General features: G+C 40.9%; 1 protein-coding gene across 2 annotated transcripts in view; it reads right to left on the bottom strand.

Annotated features, from left to right (window-relative positions):
• Window positions 1-20,244, bottom strand: part of LOC127573234 (phosphatidylinositol 3,4,5-trisphosphate 5-phosphatase 2-like) — a 149,452-nt gene that overhangs the window by 10,024 nt on the left and 119,184 nt on the right. For both annotated transcript variants that reach the window (XM_052021257.1, XM_052021258.1), the window contains exons 16-25: window positions 17,572-17,710; window positions 16,612-16,711; window positions 14,890-14,978; window positions 12,928-13,009; window positions 11,938-12,027; window positions 9,952-10,065; window positions 6,774-6,862; window positions 4,563-4,650; window positions 2,176-2,331; window positions 454-535 (exon numbers count right to left, since the gene is read on the bottom strand). In XM_052021257.1, coding sequence (XP_051877217.1) covers window positions 454-535; window positions 2,176-2,331; window positions 4,563-4,650; window positions 6,774-6,862; window positions 9,952-10,065; window positions 11,938-12,027; window positions 12,928-13,009; window positions 14,890-14,978; window positions 16,612-16,711; window positions 17,572-17,710 — 1,029 coding nt within the window. The remainder of the gene's footprint in view (window positions 1-453; window positions 536-2,175; window positions 2,332-4,562; window positions 4,651-6,773; window positions 6,863-9,951; window positions 10,066-11,937; window positions 12,028-12,927; window positions 13,010-14,889; window positions 14,979-16,611; window positions 16,712-17,571; window positions 17,711-20,244) is intronic.

Genomic DNA, 20,244 nt, shown 5'->3' with positions numbered 1-20,244 from the left:
AAGACCCAGCACAGGTATAATGGGCCAAATATACTGTAGGTATGCACAATATTTTGATGCTATGGACCATGATACCTTACTTTATGGAATAGTTGATTTGGTGCCGGAATCGTGGCGACACTAGTGGGCTGCCCCCGGAACACTCTACGCAAAAAATGCATTTCATTGTGTGTTTCGATGTACATGTAACTAATAAAGATATCTTATCTTATCTTATCATTTGCTGACTGACATCATGCAAAGGAAAGGGCCACATAGGCAAAGTTCTGGAGGGATCAGCCTTCAGGAGATCTAAACCAGCGCAAATCTTCAAATAAGCATAAAGAGAAAATTTTGGGGAAAATCTTCAGCTTCAGGAGAAAATTAAACAACATGAGTGCATTTTTAAGGAAAGATACAATGTTGACAGCTTCCTGAGCTTCCAAAAAGTATCCTGCAGAACAAATTGCTCACCTTGTGCATTCCTGAATTGGCTTAGATACTTGAGCTTTATCTTTTGAAGCTCTGCTTCCGTCCCTTTCAGAACTGATCCATTCTGCAACAAAAAGAAACATCGGTGGGTTTGTGAAATGATCACATCATCTTTTGTTGAACTGTGATAACAATGGAACCAGCTTTTACGTTCCCTTTCAGTTTCATTCAGATCTGACTGTAACGAGGAGAATGAAAGTGGCTGTTTGGAAAGGATGATAATACTGTGTTGAGTTTTCAATATCCAATGTTATTGGTTCACAACCAACTCTCACTTTCATATGGTCTATTTTTTTTACTTTTTTGTTAACTTCTCTGCCTCCAGGGGAAAGAATAGGAACCAATATCCATTGCTAGCCCACAGGTCCTACAACTTGACCATTCTTGACTATTCTTGTCTATTGACTATTCTTGACAACAACTTGACTATTCTTCCACGCACCTGATTCCTGTAAGGACTCCACTCCATTCTTCCAGTTTCTCTGGCTTCAACGTATCTACTAAGATGATGACATTTTCCACAGCTGCACCTTTGAGATGTCTTCTGTAACTGTGGCTTGCCCTTTATCATCATGAGCGGGGCTCTCAACTGTTTATGTTCTATTTCCTTCACTTCTGCTTTCACTACATTGCCTCCCACATACAGCAAGGATAGGGCTTCCTTGTCCCAACCCCTCACCCCACCAGACACCACGTTCAATATACTGTAAGTTCTGCCACCTTCAATGAGATTCCAACACCAGACGTGTCTTCTCCTCCCCTCTCCGCCCCTTTCAGCATTCTGAATGCACCATTCCTTTTGTGGCTCACTCATCCATTTCCATCAATGCACACTCCCCTTCTCACTGCACCTTCCCCTGCAACCACAGGCGTTGCAATCCCTGCCCCTTAACCCTGCCCTTTTCAAGCAACCAGGGACTGAAACATGCCTTGCAGCTGAAACTGAAGCATCTTTTCACAGATGCTGACTGACCTGCTGAGTATTTCCAGCATTCCCTTTATTTCAGATTTCCAGCAAATACCGTGTTATGTAACTCACAGTTCCAGCATTTTTTCCTTTCTTCTCTGCTCTCTGCATCTCTCTGCATTTACACCTACACCAGCCAGATTTCTCTCTTCTCTGCATCTCTCTGCATTTATACCTACACCAGCCAGATCAGCTGCAATGAACCAGCCTTCACCATCCCTTCTCGACTGACATCAACGTGAGTCTGTGGTTTCGACTGCTCTTTACGTTGGCAATCTCCCCTCTCCACTCTTAGTCCTGATGCAGGTTTTGATCTGAAATGTTGACAATTCCTTCCCCTCCCCCCCACAGAAGCTGCTCGATCCACTGAGTTCCTCCAGCAGATGGTTTGTTGTTCCAGATTCCAGCGTCTGCAGATGCTCGTCTCTCCTGGTCTCACCCTACCACAGGCTTTCCTTTTCTCCTCTCCACCCCTCTTCTTTCTCCATAACTTAAAACACGACTCTTTTCTAATGTTTCCTTTTTCTGATGATTTGAAGCATAAACTCCCTTTTTTCTCTCCACAGATGATGCCTGACCTGCTGAACAATTGCAGCCATTTATCTCAGATTTCCATCACGTACAGTGTTTTGCTTTATTCATTTTGTGATGGCTGCCGTTTCACTGAAATGCTCGGAAACCTCTGAACTGTGACAGCAACATGAAACACTGAGAATGACCCCGCTTGCAGAACTGACCATAGAGGCGTTCCCGAGTTCGTTTACGCTCTGCAGGAACAACGACCCTCATCGTCACACGGATAGATCCTGACTCATCTCCCAGGTGAGACAGACCTATCTCAAACCTCTGTGGCGTGCTTCCGATCAAGGACTTCAGTGCAATACAGCACTCTCCTGAAACAGGACAGGAAGAAAGGTTTCAGCAGAGGCTAAAGACATTAAAGTAGAACTGTTGACCGCATGATTCACATGCACTCCTTAAGGGCTATGTGGGTGGGAAGGGTTAGATAGATATTAGAACAGGATAAAATGTCGGCACAACATCATGGGCCAAAGGGCCTGTACTGTGCTGTAATGCTCTATGTTCAATTAACAGTATTATACTAGATTTTCTGCAATTAATGGTTACTTTTAACATCTTTTGAGCCACTGGTTTGACAAAGTTTTGGAGGAATTATTTTGGTCAGATTTTAATTGGAGTTGGAGATAAAGAGCAGCTAAGATGGGTGCTCAGCAGAGAATGTGCATCCTAATTCCAGTCATAAGCTCGGCCTTGGGTCAGAGTTACATAACATCTCCAAAGGGAGGTTACCCATTGCCCAGGTATGAGTCTTCCCTGTTGGTCTCATGCCTTGATTGAAGTCCTGAATCCTGGTGTGATGTGGGTGGTGGGAGGTGGGAATGGGAGGTGTGGTGTGGGAGCACAACAGTACCCTTTGGTACAGAGCTTACTTTTTAACCATACTTAGTGGTAGCCACTAGAAAAAATTGTTTGGATGATGCCTGTTTATGCTTAATCTGCTTTATACAGCTGTCATATATGCCTCAGAAATAGCATGACTCTGGCATCTGTCCTTGAATCCTCGATGTGGGTATGTAGACTTGACCTTCACTCCACTCATCCATAATCAACAGGACCCTGGATTCCTGCCAAGAAAGCTACCCAGAAGTAGTGTGGGGTTGTAAAATGATCTCTGTGATTGAAGATACGAGGACAAGACTGAGGCCATGTGGGATAAGAGAGATAAGTGACAGGATGATGTGCTTTAACACAGGACTTGGTGTGGAGGAGAAAATTGGACTCTTTGGTCTTCAAGGGAGGTGATAGAACTACTAATCACAAAACACAAGGCAAATCTGCAGCACATTGCAGAAGGCAAAGAGCAGGAGTGTTGGTATCCTCTGTTTTAGCATTAAAACAACATTGCACATAACTCACTGTCTGTGCTTATTTTTGGGAGGACCTAGTTCCAGTTAGTGCCACTGCTAAAAGCTTTGGAACCACGTGGTAATCAGATCCTAATGGGGCACTTAGGGACACTTACACCATTTGGGGTCTCACCTTACATGAAAGCCAGTCACAAAAGTAACGGACCCCTTACTACATTTCCCCAAGACCTCTGTGCCTAATCTAGAACTTGCTGGCCCAAAATTGGAAAACTTATAATGGGAGAGTGGCAGGCTACCTCTGGAGGGACAGAAGGAAGTGGCTGCTCAAACAGGTTAGTACAATGCTGACTGATGCCTCATCTCAAGCAAGCCTTGGGCTTACCAGCTGCAGTCGTAGTCATACAAAACAGGCCTTTATCCTTTTATATTTTGCCCAACACATTGATGTAATTATGAAGAAGGCGCACCAGTAGCTCTGCTTCCTTAGGAGTTTGAGGAGGTTTTGTATGTCACCAAAGATTCTTGCAAATTTCTATAGCATTCTGACTGGTTGCATCACAGCCTGGTATGGAGGCTCCAATGTGCAGGAACACAAGAGGCTGCAAAGGGTTGTAAGCTCAGCCATTTCCATCACAGGCACAACCCTCCCACCATCGAGGACATCTTCAAGAGGGGGTGCCTCAAGGAGACCGCATCCATCATTAAGGACCCTCATCATCTTGAACATGCCCTCTCGTTACTACCGTCAGGGAGGAGATAAAGGAGCCTGAAAACCCACACTCAATGATTTAGGAACAGATTCTTGCCTTCCGCCATCAGATTTCTGAATGGTCCACGAACCCATGAACACTACTTTGTTATTCCTTTATTCTGCACTATTTATTTATTATGTAATTTATGGCAATTTTATGTTTTTGCACTGTACTGCTGCCACCAAATGATAAATGTCACGTCATATAAGACAGTGATAATAAACCTGATTCTGATTTTGATCAAAATTCATTCTTGGTCACTGGCACTAAGTTTGAAGAGTAGTGGTAACTGCACTTGCTACTATGAAGTGAATGTCATCAAATTTTGGAAGCAAAGTACAAGACTGAGCTGTTACTACTTTGCATGCTTAATGCAAATCACTGAGGAGGAAATTCCACCTAACCATCTTACGTTCCTGAACCCATAAACATAACGGTGCTAAACCTTGCTGCCTTTGCAAGGTTAAGACAGCTCTAACTTACCATAGGATTCATATCCATCTGTGGATTTTATGGTCAATAGGAGGTGCTGGTCTTGTAGATACTCAATATCAGAGAGAATTGGAGATAACTATTAAAACAACAACAATATCAGTAAGATAAAGAGGTGGGCTTAGAGGATGAGAAATTTCTTCATTCAGAGATAATGAACCTTCGGAATTCTCTTCCTTGAGTGTCCTTGATGAGCATTAGTGGGAACATTGGATCAAACGTTAAACCCAGATATGTGGTCATAGAACAGGAGGTGGCATGAGAAGGTGTCACCCAGGGCTATGATTGGCTTTCTAGACAGTGTGGATTACTTTTAAAAGAAACAGAAAAAGTGGAACTTTTCTAATCTGACTTCCATGAAGTAAAATGGCCAGTTGGTACAGTTTATCAGAACTGGACTGTGAGAGTCAGTGCGAAGGGAGTCTTCCTGTATTAATCTACTTCCGCACATTTCCAGACAAGGATATTGGTGATCAATTGACATGAAAATATACGAAATAGCAGGAATAGGCCATAAGGCTGTCCAGGTCTGCTCCACCATTCCTCCAGGTCATTGCTGATCTTTTACCTCAGCCCCATTTTACAGCATTATCCCCATATTCCTTGATTCCCTTATTGTCCATATATCCATTGATCTCTGTTTTGAATGAAAATAATGACTGAACCAACAGTCATCTAGGGTAAAGAATCCTACGGATTCATCACATCATGGGCTGAAGGGCCTGTACTGTGCTGTACTGTTCTATCTCAGTCATAAACAGACTGCCCCTCATGCTCAAACAGTGTTCCCTGGTGTTAGGAACTTGGTCTCTTGGGGTAAGGACATTGAGTAGTTTTACTCTTCTCAATTCTAAGTATAAAGGACATGTGCAGTGCCTATAACACAGACCTGGCAATGAACTCTGAATCAGAACTTGAATCTGGGGGTCCATGGAGCTTAGAATTAGCTGAAGAGTAATTGCCCAGCTAATGCTTCCAATTTGCTTACAACAGTAGCCATTCAAGCACATCTGGATTTAGGTATGGAATAGTGAGGAATATACTCTACTCATTGACTAGAGGAAAGCTTTACCTAAATCTGATCAAGGACCAAATCAGTTATTGTGTGAGCAAAGCGCTGAGTAAAATTGTTTCAGTAATCTGTCAACTATACTTTGATCAGATGGCTTGACACATTTACTTAGATGTTCAGGAAATTTTAGTTGATCAAATAATATTTCACACCTATCAGACCTAAATATAATGTTGAGTACCTTGCTGTATATAATTATTTATCTAATTGTATTGTTGGTTTTCTTCTTTCTTTTTCAATCTTTTTATTGAATTTCAAATTAATTCAGATTAATATACATAACATTAATGATTATACATGTGGTGCGAAGAGATCGGGATAACAATAATAACAGTTAATATATATACTCACAAGGAGTAAAATATATACCCTGTACCTCCCGCTCCCTTGCTAAGTGAGTGTGATACAAAACAAAATTGAAAAGAAATTTAATTATATGAAAAGAGAACCCCCAAGTCAAATAAAAATAAACAAAAGCAAACCAAAAACTTCAAAAAAAACTGGACTGATATTTCTTCGGTTAAAACAAAACATTATGTCGTTAGCTCCGCTCCTCTATATTCAATGTTTATTGAAAGGGGTTCGAAAAAGGTCTGTTTATATCATATGGAAATACTGAATAAATGGACTCCAAACTTCCTCAAATTTAAGCAAAGGATCAACAGTACCACTCCTAATTTTTTCGAAGTTTAAACATGTTATAGTTTGAGAAAACCATTGAAATGTGGTAGGAGGTATAGGGTCCTTCCATTTAAATCGAATGGATCTCTTGGCCAGTAATGTAACAAAAGCAATCATACGACAAGCAGAAGCGGATAAACGGCCAGAATCCATCACTGGTGACCCAAAAATTGCAGTAATAGGATGGGGTTGTAAATCAATATTCAATACAGTTGAAATAATATTAAAAATATCTTTCCAATATTTTTCCAAAAGAGGACAGGGCCAAAGCATATGTGTCAGGGAAGCCACCTCTGAATTACATCTGTCACATATAGGATGTATATGGTGATAAAAATGGGCTAACTTGTCCTTAGACATATGGGTCCTGTGAACCACCTTAAACTATATCAAAGAGTGTCTAGCTCACATCGAAGTATCGGTTTTCATTAAGATAAGCTGTAACCTACCATCGGCAACTGATGTGCAGACCATTCAACTCTCAGAAATCCATGTTTAATGCAGAATTGGGTACCATTATCCAAACTTTTCTTGAACTCTGTGATGTGAAAATGTATTTTGGATAACCTTGCATTATTAAAACATTTTCATTTTTTTTCTGTTAAACCAAACTCTTACTAAATACAAGAACAAATAATCTGCTGGAGAAACTCAGCAAGTTGAGTATCATTGGTGGGAGGAAAGGAACTGTCGACATTTTGGGTCAAAACCCTACATCAGTCCATCGACCCAATAAGTTTTTCCAGCAGATTATTTGTTGCTCTTTCTTCCAGCATCTGTTCTGTCTTGTGTCTCCATCTTGCGAGGAAGAGGGAGATTCCATATACTTACATTAACGTGCAAGTTATTCATCATGTTCATCTTTACTTTAGTCTCTTCAGAGACAAAATTGCCTTTGGAAAGAGCTTGAATATGAAATCTGTTCAGCTAGCAAGTGTAAAACACTTTCCTTGAGAGTTAGGGGAAAATTATAGGATACATTTGTTAATTTAAGTTTGTTTGAATAAATAGCTCCTTCAGTGTAATTGCAAGGCTTCTGCCCTAAGTGGTTAAATTGATGATAAATCTGGAACTCAATGATGTCGTCACATCAACAGAAAAGCAGAGATGGATGGAAGTGAATTAACTAATATTGAGTCAGGTATGGAAAGGGTTAATCAGAATAACAATTCCTGCTAACATTATATTGCTATTGATTTATCCCTATAAGTTCATTTAGTTGCAGTGACCACTAGACTATTAAGTTAAGTCTGATAAAGCAACAGTGAGTTTAGATAATGGACCTAATTGAAAGACATTGCAGTGCCCATTGCGGAGAATTTCATTATCTGGGAATATGTTTTGCAGGAGGAATTAAATCAGATGCAGAAGATTATGGTAGAGTATGGAATGTATATGTAATGGAATGCTTCACTTGGTCCAATAACAAAAAAAATGAAAGAGTTGATTTCAGGCAGAGAACAAGCTCCCTTTGTTAGTGGGAAAGATCTGAAGCTTCCTTAAAGATAAGGACCTGCTCAAGGAAAAGCATAGAGATAGAAAGTTATTGAGTTTGACGAGGAGGGCAATTGATGGACAGTCAATGTGTTAAACCTAAAATTATTAATAAAGAAGCTAATTAAAAGGCACCTCACATTAACAGAGGCAACGATAATGAAGGCCAGTCAGAAATAGATACTGTTTACGCAGGCTCGACGGTCCAGAACAATGGGATGCAGTCTCAGGATTAGAGGTTGGCCACTTTGGATTAATAGTAAATGAATCTTCTTCATTTGGGGTTTTGTGAACCTTTGAAGTTCTCTACTTCAAAGGACCGTGGATGCTCAGTTGCTGAATATAGCCACAAATAAATTTGACAGGTTTTTTGGACATTCAATCAAGGGACATGGTGAATAAACTGTGGAGTGGAAATTCTCATTTAATGATTCAGCAGGCTTGAGAAAACAGATGGTTTATGCTTGCTCTTATTATGGATGCTGTTAGATGAATTTCTTAATGTATAATATAACAGTGAAAACAGTGGTGGCGCAGGAGTGATATTAACCTCACAAAACAGGTTAGTTGATGTATGGCCAGCTGTAAAAATATTTGTGATATCTCAAACCTGACCCTAATTCCTCACCAGTTTGAAGACAGTTGGGTTACAATTTGAGTATCATAATGAGGCCAATATCTTCCGTTAAACTTTCCTTAGTGTCTAACACAAGCAGGCCAGGTTTCCCAGGCCTCAAGAATAAAGGCAGGTCAAGGAGGATGAGTACAGATTATAGAGAAGGTGAGTGCACTGGCATCTTTGCCTGTGGTTCAGGTGGGACAGTGCTTCTTCCTTTTTAGTCCTCCAGGCATACCCCTTTCCTTAAGATCACATGCTTCCCAACAGCAGAACACCACCTCATCCACACCCTCCCCACCTCTTCCCCTCAGTCTAAGAACTATCCCCACCAATTTGGAACCAGGATCTCCCCATGCTGGGTGGAGATCTTAGCAAATATATGTTTATGGTGGAATTGAGTATTGGGGCCATATGCTTTGCCAAGGGCTGAAAAAATGGTGTAAAATCCAGGTATTAGAACAAATGCTTTGGAACCCTTAGTAGACTTGATTCACCCAATGATTAGTGCTTGGATACTCCCACTAAAGTTCACATGGTTTTGCTACATGTTCAATTAATATTAACAAGTATTATTCCAATATATAGATGCCGTATTACTGAATGTTATGACATTATTTTAAGGAGTAAATTATAAGTTATCACACATGTCTCCTTTAACAATTATCCCTATTCTCCCTTCCCAGCCTATTGGTTGGATTTCAGAATTGCAGGCAGCTCTGCTATTTCATCAAAGTAACTTGCCATTGAGTGACATTGAGGGTGAAGGTCAATTTCTGCATGGGCATAAAGGAGGTAGTGATGGACTAGGTGCAGCCTGTCTGATTGAAGTCAACACAGAGGAAAACTGGATGGTGTGTACACTGGGTGGCTGAACTACTATTGGCCATTCTAGGTTATGGCTGAAGGAAATTTTAACCCTGGAACAATAAACAGATGTTGTAACGTGGACAGGAGCTGCACTTTCTACCATATGATTTCAATGAAACCAAATTTTGCAAGTGGGGTTCAGTATGCAGCTACTGTTATATGCATATTTAACACTAATGAGAGAAGACAATACCCCTACCCCTCACCAACTTGTTGATACCATTCTGTAATTGCATGAATGCTTGACAATAATTAGAACAATAATCAGGGACAGAATATAATCCACTATGAATTGAAAACTTTGAACATTGAAAGGGGGAGGAGGTACAGAAGTAGAGTAGTCTACTGCTTCTATCTCTTGTGTTCTCTGTTCTCCCTCTTTTGCCCAGGGACAGAGGCCAATGGTGGAGAACCTGGGTTGCAATCAAACAATTCTCCAAAAACCAAGCTTGAACCTAAGTCCTTGTCTGCAGGACTCAATAATTGGTGTATCCATCCATTGAAACCAACAAGACCCAACATCATGGGCTGAATAGCCTGTCCAGTGCTGTACTGTTCTATGACCCTCTCTGAGAATTATTACCATTTAAAAATCTCTGATGCTGATATTAAATAGGGTGAAGTATGATGATTAAATATTCCCATACCTTCCAAACAACTTGAATGAAATTCGATGAAAAACTTTGTTTTGCAAGTTGTCTTCACAATGGCCTCAATAATCTCAAACTCAATGCAAGCTTGTCCAGAGCTGTTACAAGGACCTGTGTACAACATGAATTAACTTAATTAATTGGACTTAGAAACATCTGACCCACAAGAATAACTTGCATTAACACAGCATCTCTAATCCAAACTCACTAACATACAAATAATATATCATCATATATTATTACCAACATATTGGTGCAATCACGAAGAAGGCAATCGGTATGTCACCAAAGGCCCTTGCAAATTTCTACAGATGTATGGTGGAGAACATTCTGACTGGTTGCATCACCACCTGGTACGGAGGCCCCAATGCGCAAGATCGAAAGAGGCTGCAGAAGGTTGTAGACTCAGCCAGCTCCATCACAGGCACAACCCTCCACGCTATCGAGGACATCTTCAAAAGGCAGTGCCTCAAGAAGGCAGCATCCATCATTAAGAACCCTCACCACCCAGGACATGCCCTCTTCATGTTACTACTATCGGGGAGGAGGTACAGGAGCCTAAAGACCCACACTGAACGTTTCAGGAACAGCTTCTTCCCCTCCACCATCAGACGTCTGAACAGTCCATGAACCCATGAACACTACCTCATTATTACTCTTTTGCATTATTTATTTATTTTTGTAACATAGTAATGTTTATATCTTGCACTGTACTGCTGCCGCAAAACAACACATCTCACAACATACTGTATGTCAGTGTTAATAAACCTGATTCTGACTCTGATTACGGCTGGCACAGTGATGCAGCTGATAGAGCTGCTGCCTCACAGCTCCAGTGACCTGGGTTTAATCCTAACCTAGGGTGCTGTTTGCCAGTTGTCCAGTGAACTTCCTCCAGTCTGTGGTCTTCTCCCACACGCCAAAGATGTGTGGGCTTATAGGTTAATTCGCCACTGTAAATCTCCCCTCGTGTGCAGGTGAGTGGTAGAATCTGGGGTAGTTAATGGGAAATGGGGAGAATAAAATGGGACTAGTGCAGGATTGGTATAAATGGGTGTTGCTGGTTGGTGCAGACTTGGTGGGCCAAAAGATGACAAAATCTACATTATGCATACTGTGCTTCGAAACATATATCTCATGTTTCAAATATGTACTACGTCGGAATTGTTTACTTCTGGCAAAAAAAATTGATAGGTGTAGAATAAAAAGAACTTAGTGAGAATCAGGAAGCATAAATGATAATTTAGCTCAATACATTTACCTCTTTTTTATTGGTCTCTACACTAGCACCTTTGCACAATATGATTTGTTCCTTTGTTTCTCCAACACAAGTTTGAAGTCTATTGAATACTTGTTTCTACAGCTGCCTTATAAATTCTTTGGCAGCTTTGTAGATTCCTTTTGTCATTGTGAAAGAATTTTTCAGACAGGATCAATCTAATTCCAAAATGTTTCCATTTAATTGGAGTGCTCAATAATGGAATAATCCTGGCTACTTGCCTGTGTGTTTTTCCAGGTATAAAAATGCTTTTCTTCCTTTAGTGAGAGTGCTCACCATATTAACCTCAACTAATTTCTATTTTCTCTTTCCCTGTACATCTAATTGCCTTATTTACCCTTTTACATGCAGGCTTTTCTTCTTCAATAACAGGCCAGCTGGAGAAAACATTCCAATATAGAGTCATTGTAGCATTTCCAAAACCCCTAATCTGTTCAATGTGCCAATAATATGTTTTAATTCAATTAAGAACACTTTTTCTTGGCAGACTCGTTGCCACCTTGCTGCCACACACTTATTTGAGACACATGTCATGGACAGAGGAAATTTTCATTCCTTCATGTACCCAGGTGTAAGAAATGGAAGACCCATGTGTATCCCACTGTGTTGCCCCCAGAACTGTTAGCTTAGATCCATGTAAAGGGCTAACCATGAAGTCCTATTGTGCAGTACAAATTGTCATGTGCATCACTTGGTTCTTATACCTTTTTTAGAAACAAACTGAGAAGTTACTCCAATTTCAAATGTAGAAAAGACAGGAGAATGGTCACTGGTCATGATGTCATCTGTGCAGCCTGCAGAAATGAATAAGATCGGAATGTTACTCTCTGGGTTGTAGGGGGAAACTGACCCAACACCTGAAATGCTCAGACAAATTCAGAGTAAATGTGCAGGAGCTAATATTTATTTGGAGCATCACTGGACCTTGAGAAAACAGGTGCAGGGGTTAAAAAAAGCTCAACCAAACTTTTGACAAATTACAAATAATTAAGGGGTTCCATAGAACCATAGAACAATACAGCACAATACAGGCCCTTCAGCCCACCATGTTGTGCCGACCTTCAAACCACTCCTAAGACTATCTAACCCCTTCCTCCCACATATCCCTCGATCTTAAATTCCTACATATGCTTATCTAACAATCTCTTGAACTTGACCAACGTATCAGCCTCCACCACCACCCCAGGCAGTGCATTCCATGCACCAGCCACTGTCTGGGTGAAAAACCTCCCTCTGACGTCTCCCTTGAACTTCCCTCCATTACCTTAAAGCCATGCCTTCTTGTATTGAGCATTGGTGCCCTGGGAAAGAGGCACTGGCTGTCCACTCTATCTATTTCTCTTAATATTTTGTATACCTCTATCAATCCCCATCCTAACAAACCTTTCTTTCTTTTATTGTCTTCAGTACTAGCTTTAAGCAGTTGTTGTGTTAAGCAGCAAAGTGTGTTCATTATAATTCTTAGGTATGCTCACATTTACAAAATATGCCCTCATTTTGTGATGGATTGGGTGTCTACGAATATAAGAAGCGTCACTCTTTGCTTTGGAAAGGTTACTGCAGTTCAGCTTAGAGGAAAATATGTCTTTGTATGCTGGTGAAGGAATGGCCAGGGAACTACAGAGATTCAATTCCAACTTATCCCCTTGCTTTTAGTGGCAAAGGAAACATTAATAAGGATTGATTGTACTTACCATACGAAGTACACTGATTATATGTTTCTGGATAGGATTTCCACAGGACCCTATCACACCAAGAAGGAACATTTATCTTTATCTATAACAAAGACAAAGAGCAACAATAAGAAGGATCTTTGGTGATCTGCTTTCTCTCACCTGAATAATGCAGAGAAATTTGCAATTTCCAGTTGAAAGGCCTAATTCACGAATTGTGAAGATTTGGAAAGTTCAAACCAATGCATCTTCCTGTTGCCAGTCACTTCAACTCCCCCTCCCACACTATCACTGATATGTCAGTCCTCAGCCTCCTCCACTGCCAGGAGAAGTCCAAGTGCAAACTGAAGGAACAGCACCTCATTTTCCGTCTTGGAACCTTGCAGCCTAATGGCATGAATATTGAATTCTCCCACTTTAAATAATCTCCACCCCTCTTCCCCAACCCCCCCCCCCCCCACCACCCACCATACTTCTTCCCTTCTTCCCTTTCTTATCCTCCTTTTTATTGTCTTTTTTCTCTTCTTACCTTTCACCCATCCCCTTCCTCCCCCCACCTGCCTATCACTATCTCTTACCTGCATCTACCTATCACCACCCTGTGCCCACCCCGCCTCCCCTCTTTTGTCCACCTATCACTGCTCTACTTTTCTCTCCAATATATTGGGCTTCCCCTTTTCCTATCTTCAGTTCTGAAGAAGGGTCCTGACCCGAAACGTTGACTGCCTGCTTTTCTCCACGGATGCTGCCTGGCCTGCTGAGTTCCTCCAGCATCTTCGTGTTTCATCTAGATTCCAGCATCTGCAATCCTTTGTTTCTCCATCTAAAATTTCTCCACCTCTCTTTCAATAACTCTGCATTGAACATTAACTCAAAATTTTGACTATTTCTCTCTCCACAGATGTTGTCTGATCTGAGTGTTTTCAGCATGTTATTATCTGTTCTCTTGTTAAAGCTAAAATAACATTGACTTCAAGTGGAAAGTAAAATCTGATGGAGTGTCAAACCACAGTCACACCTGATCTTGAACAATACTTAAAGAACACTCGCTTAAGGCCGCCACTATACATCAGCGGCAACGGCTGCCCTAGAGATGAGGAAGGATGTTGAGGAGTGGTCATAGGGATCTCCAATGTGTCTGAACACCCATCCCTCTCCATCAGCCCTACCCATGTGATGAATTAGCCCAACCAACTCTTGTGCTGCAAGTGACCCCAAACAACTGGAGTTTGCAGGCTGATCAAAGAGACAATAGTTGATGTATACAGCTCACAAATGATTTCAATGAAAAATGCTACAATCTGTGAAGTGAGAGCCTCTGATTAATTCTCCATAATGCTGACTAGAGAACACCGAGTTTGGCAGACACTATATGCAGGACACGGATTTGGCAGTATTTATTCTTTAATTGCCACTTCATTCCCAAACCCTGCTCAGTATGCCCCTGATCTTTGTGTGGATGGACATTAGCGGTAATAGACATCTCCCAGAAGCTCCATTACTACTGGTAGTTGGTGGAATGAATGCTGCATGACCTTTGATGTCATCAATTGATTGTTGCAGAACAAACATTAGCCACGCTAAGGCGAATTGTATACTGTAATACCTGTGCCACTTTCCTGATGGGACATGCAGGAAGTCATTCTTTGTCTACCAGGGAAATAAAAATTCTGTGCAAGTGCCTAATTTCTAGTTTTATGCCTTTATCAATATTGTGGTTCTTGTCCCTAACCATATTTTTTACAACTCCTATAGGCTGCAATATTTAGTTCTCAGTCATGTCAAACTTACAGTCAAGTTGCTGTCATGGTGATAACCTCATATCTTTGGAAATGAATTTGTTCTTCAAACTCCCTTGTTTAGCTTTGTGCCCTGTTGCCTTTCTACCTTGGCCTTTTTGACATCCTGTTTATAGTGAGCTTGAGTGGAAAATAAGAATGGCAGGCATACAATTAGGAAAACAAGGAGGTAAATCACACATACCCCAGTGGTTTTGTGCTTCTGCCATGAGTAAATGTCTCTGGTGTTCCGTTCATATCGATAGGTAGGAGGGAAAGTGATCTCTTCTTCATCTGTCGGATGCAGAAAGAAGTTTGAAATACAATGCCATGAGGACAAAGATTTTATCCAACAATGGAAGGGTTAATGGCTCATAACAAAGACATTTCATCAATAACTTCAAATCTTCTTTGTACCATCACTCCACTAAAGCATCAGATAGCAAAAAGCATTAAGCCTACCCCTTCTCTCTCCAGACTTGCTGTCTGACCTGCTGAAGGGTTTCAGTATTTTTCATTTTTATTGCAAATTTCTCGCGTCAGCAGGGTTATTCTTTTCTATTGTTTTATTATACAATTATGATGTCAGGTTTAACAAATTTGGGAATAATTTTACAGTATACATTAGCTATAAGCCAAGAATACAATGCATTAAACGATATATTGCGTGTAATTAAAATAACAAAATATACAATATGGTAATTATTATACAAAGACTAATATATATCTGAACTTCATATATAAGTTGCACATCACAAATGAAGATGATCAAAACTGTCTCATAGGTTGTTAGTTGCTGCTCTCACTGAAGATATGAAACAAATTGATCTGAGTCACCTTCAGTAATTCTGACAAAACAATATCCATAAGGCCAAAAATACATTTTGCAATAAAATATTTTTCCACATTTAGGACACTTCTAACTAGATATCTTACATGACTGAACAGCAGACAGGATAAAATTTGCATGATAATCTCCAGCCTTTCTCATAACTCTTCACGCACTGACCAATTCTTATGATGTTCCACTCCATTTTAATTTCCATTGCTTCTTAGCTCTATTGCATCTTGTAACTAGCTGCCCCTGACATTCTCACTGTGTTGAAAATTACCAGTCATAAGGCTCTGTTCTAACATCTTCTTTACCCATGGGCTCAAAACTGCAGAGGTCCTTAATTCCCCGAATCTTTCCTTCCTCCCAAGTGTCAACTCTAGTTCAGTTGTTAACCAAGGAAAAAGTTAGTGGAATAAAGTCCACTCTAGAGATGAGCACCAAAATCAAGGCTCACACTTTAATGCAGCACTGAGGGAATGCTGTGCTGTTGGATCTGCTGTCTTTGAAGATGAGACATTCAAATGACTTCTATCTGCATGCCAGACATTCGAAGGAGAGCATGGGAAGTTAGTTATCTTATCCTCAGCCAGTGTGTGACTGGTAGACACCTTAATTGATCATTGCTATTTGTAAAAGCTTCAGTATGCACAAGTTATCAGCTGCATCTACCGGCACTGCAACAACCACAGTTCAAACAAAAAGACCGACGCTGGCTTTAAAGTGGCTTGGCATGCAAAACCATACTGTGTAAATGCAAGTCTTTCTTTTCCTAAGTTTCACATGACCACAATTTCTCAATTTTAACGTCATCGATGTTTCACCTTGGTTTCACATTGGGAAGAAATGACGTTAACTATCTGGTGCAATAACCATGCTTTGCCATATGAACTAAACCTAAAGATGTCATTACTGGTCAACAAAGTATTTAGATGGATGGAGTTTACAGAACTCGGTGTGAAGTAGGTTTCATTTTGGGTCTGCTGTGGTCCACTAGTTGCACATGCCACTGATGTCAAGATGTCTAATCATTTATATATTTGAAAGCAACATATCAACTGCTTAATACATTTATATCATTACAAATTTACTCACTGAAGTTCAGAAACACTTTTCCTTTCTCTTGTTCCAAATTCAGTTGGTCAACAGTCAGTATTGCTTCAAATTCCTTTTTGCTGATGTAGTTTAAAACATCCTAGAGGATAAAGTATTATAAGATTCTCTTCACTGGATTGGGTGCTCAAAAGAACATTTTTCCTCTAATATCATCTACTTTCACCCCAAAGTTCACTCGACCTTCCAACATGATTTCATTGCATCAAGTGTTTTCAAGTCATGTTCCAGCTGTTTGTCAGTCAGTGCCCATCAGGACTCAAGAAAATTCCCACAGGTTGACAGGTTGGGCAATAGAAGGTGAGGCATCAAGGATCATCGTGATGTACACCCCTCTATTTCTGGAGGGAAGTCATGGATGGTCCTTCTTGCCTTTCACCCTCAGCTGAAAGGAGAAGTATTCTATGTTGGGCCACAGCACAACTCATAGCAGCTGGTGATGAGCAGGAGCTTCACCAATCCCAGCAGGTTGGTCCTAGTCATTTATCACAAAACTTACTCCTTCCATTGGATGACAAAGGAAAGGAGGTGTTCCTTCAGAGGTACATCTTCACATGGATGCAACAATATGGTTCTACAGTTACCCAGCAGACATCCCTTATGCAGCCAACCTGGCTGCAGGTGAACCCTTCCCCAGGTGTAGGGTCTTGGCTCCACTCTGTGTCTATTTCAAAGGGTGACTCACTCTGAACTTTTGAACAGACCCCGTGAAAGTGTCAAGCCAATTAATAATTTGACAGGGTAACAGTGTAAGGAGCAGTAGAAATTGGTGCAGGTATGTAAATATGTTTCTGGAGGAAGGAAGAACTAAGGGAAACAGTGAGAAGCCAGGAGAGTGGAAATTTTGAGAGAACTAAATGGGGTTGGCCTGCCTTCTCTATTCTTTCCACATCCCATGTTCCTAAAAGGCTTCCAGTAAAGCAGAAAGAAAGTGAGGAGTACCTGGATGTCCATATCAAGTCGATAGTTTAGGTCACCAAACCAGAAAATATGAGTGAAGCGCAGAGCAATGTCAAAAGAACTGAGTTGCTTTTCTCCTATTGATAACGATCGGAGAATGTCCAAGTAGTTCTGGTTTCGTCTGAAATGGAACCAACAGGGGAAATTTAGAACATAGAATATAGAGCAGTACAGCACAGTACAGGCCCTTTGGCCCATAATGTTGTCCCAACCTATATAAACCTACCCCACAATCAATCGAACCCTTCCCTCCTATACAGCCCATAACAATCCATTTTTCTTATATCCAAGAGTCTTTTAAATGCCCCTGTTGGATCAGTCTCTACCACCACCCCCAGCAGTGCGTTCCAGGCACCCATCACTCTCTGTGTAAAAAACCCACCTCTGACATCTCCCTTAAACCTTCACCTGAAATGGATGTTTTCTCGTATTGGCCATTACCACCCTGGGAAAGAGGTGCCGGCTGTCCACTCTATCTATCTCTCTTATACACCTCTATCAAGTCGCCTCTCATCCTCCATCGTTCCAAAGAGAAAAGCCTTAGCTTGCTCAACCTTTCCTCATAGGACATGTTCTCTAACCCAGGCAGCATCCTGGTAAATCTCCTCTGTACCCTCTCTAAAGCTTCCACATACTTCCTATCATGAGGTGACCAGAACTGTACACAGTACTCTAAGTGTGGTCTAACCAGAGTTTTGTAGAGCTGCAACATTACCTCGTGGCTCTTGAATTCAATCCCCTGACTAATGAAGGCCAGCACACCATACACCTTCTTAACCACCCTATCAACTTGTGTGGCAACTTTGAAGGATCTATGGATTTGGACCCCAAGATCCCTCCGTTCCTCCACACTGCTAAGAATCCTGCCATTAACACCCAAGATAGCTCCAAGAAAGTTGCAGATACCGTCAGGCATGGAGTGTGGGTTGAATCTCACATCACAGACTGAGAAATTCAACTTATTTCCAAAGCACGTACCAAATCACAAGGGGAATGGTCCACTCAAAAATTGTCCCAGGGAATCTCTCAGCTTTTATTATGCAGCTCCTGGATCCATAAAATAACCACCCCTGCTAAAATCTTCAGCTCTCCCCAACCTATGTGCCAGCCAGAACTAACACAGAGCTCTCAACTGTACAAACCAGACATGAAGCTATCACTCCAGCAACGGTAGGCCAAGTGGACGTGGAGGTCAAATTTCCCCAACTACATGTTGCCCAGTGCAACATTATGTTTTGCAATTTTATTGCAATTGGGGTCAACACCCAGTTTTGCAAAATTTCAATATTCTACATCAACTTCACACAGATTGTCCAACACTGAGCAATGTTGACATTGACAGTGACCCTAACTAAAAAGCTATTGCTCCTCAACTCACAGAGATCTTGGTCAGAATGGAGTTGGAGGGTGTATCACACACTTGTTCTCATAACTCCACTAAATGTTTGGTCTCAGACTTCTGTTGCAAAATGCTGAGATGAATGGAGTTAGGAACAGTTGGTCAACAGTTCACATGTGGGCCAGATCATGTACTCTTACTACTGATTAGAAAATAAACAGCAACTTGCTCTGTTCTTCAGAGCTGGCAACCCTATTCATATTGAAGAATGAGACCATTTGATAGAAAAGTCTAATTACTACCTAATAACTAATTACTTTATACAATAAAGTTATGAAAAAAATCGTAAAAGCTCTCAAGCAAACAAAAATTACAGGGTTGTTCAAATAGATTCAGGAATGATTACATTGTGAGCCAGGTTTTTGATCATGCTTTAAAGATCATGCTATAATCATATGGAAAAATGTGAATTAGTTACATGTGTATGACAGAATCATAGCATGACTTAAGCAGATATAGTGGATGTTGTTCATGTTCAAAAAAGAATGTTCTGAAGCTCCTGGTGTCACCCAGAGTTTATTTAATAGAGTACTCAAAAGCTCTGCAACATTGACCAATAGACCATTGCCCAATACACTACGCTGGATTTACTGTATGCTCCATATCACATGAGACGCACCACTGAAAGTCGAGATTAATGCTGCTCATGCAACCCTTCCAACTGACACCCTAGGTAAACGGGAATCATATCCTTTGCTGCCAACAGGATGCAATTTTCCTCTCACATTTTCTTCTTTAACATGTTGAGCATTTGATCTATTCACTGAGACATTTAATTCAGCTGGAAATCCCCCGAAAGAAGTGGAGGGATTTTCCACTTCAGTAGTTCCCCAACCATTTGCTGGGAGCACAATTTAGGAAATGCCCCGCCCACACTCAGACTTTTCTGTCCGTCAACTTTAGTGAAACAAATTATCAGTCAACATGGTGCTATCAAGATTTATTAGATAAAACCACATATGCGTTCATTTAAATTTAGGTCTGTAACTTACTACCACAGGTCTGCCACCTGTATTTTCCACCTGCAGTCACCCTTCACACAAACTCACTCCATCTGAACGTTGCTTGGCCAGGCAGCCCTGAAGTTAAGTGATATAATAGAGGGAAGTGGACAAATCAGAATAAACCTTTCCTATTAAATGCCTCTGGAAAACAGCTGGCAAACCTTCTCCCCAGCTTTGCTGGCTCTCAAAGGTGTCAGGGACTTTAATTGTTTAAAAACTATTCAGAATGAAAAAAATAACAAATAAATCTAG

Source organism: Pristis pectinata, chromosome 8 (assembly GCF_009764475.1).
Source record: "Pristis pectinata isolate sPriPec2 chromosome 8, sPriPec2.1.pri, whole genome shotgun sequence".
Taxonomy (NCBI): domain Eukaryota; kingdom Metazoa; phylum Chordata; class Chondrichthyes; order Rhinopristiformes; family Pristidae; genus Pristis; species Pristis pectinata.
The sequence above is the reverse complement of the archived record's forward strand: the minus strand, read 5'-3'. Positions and strand labels throughout refer to the sequence as shown.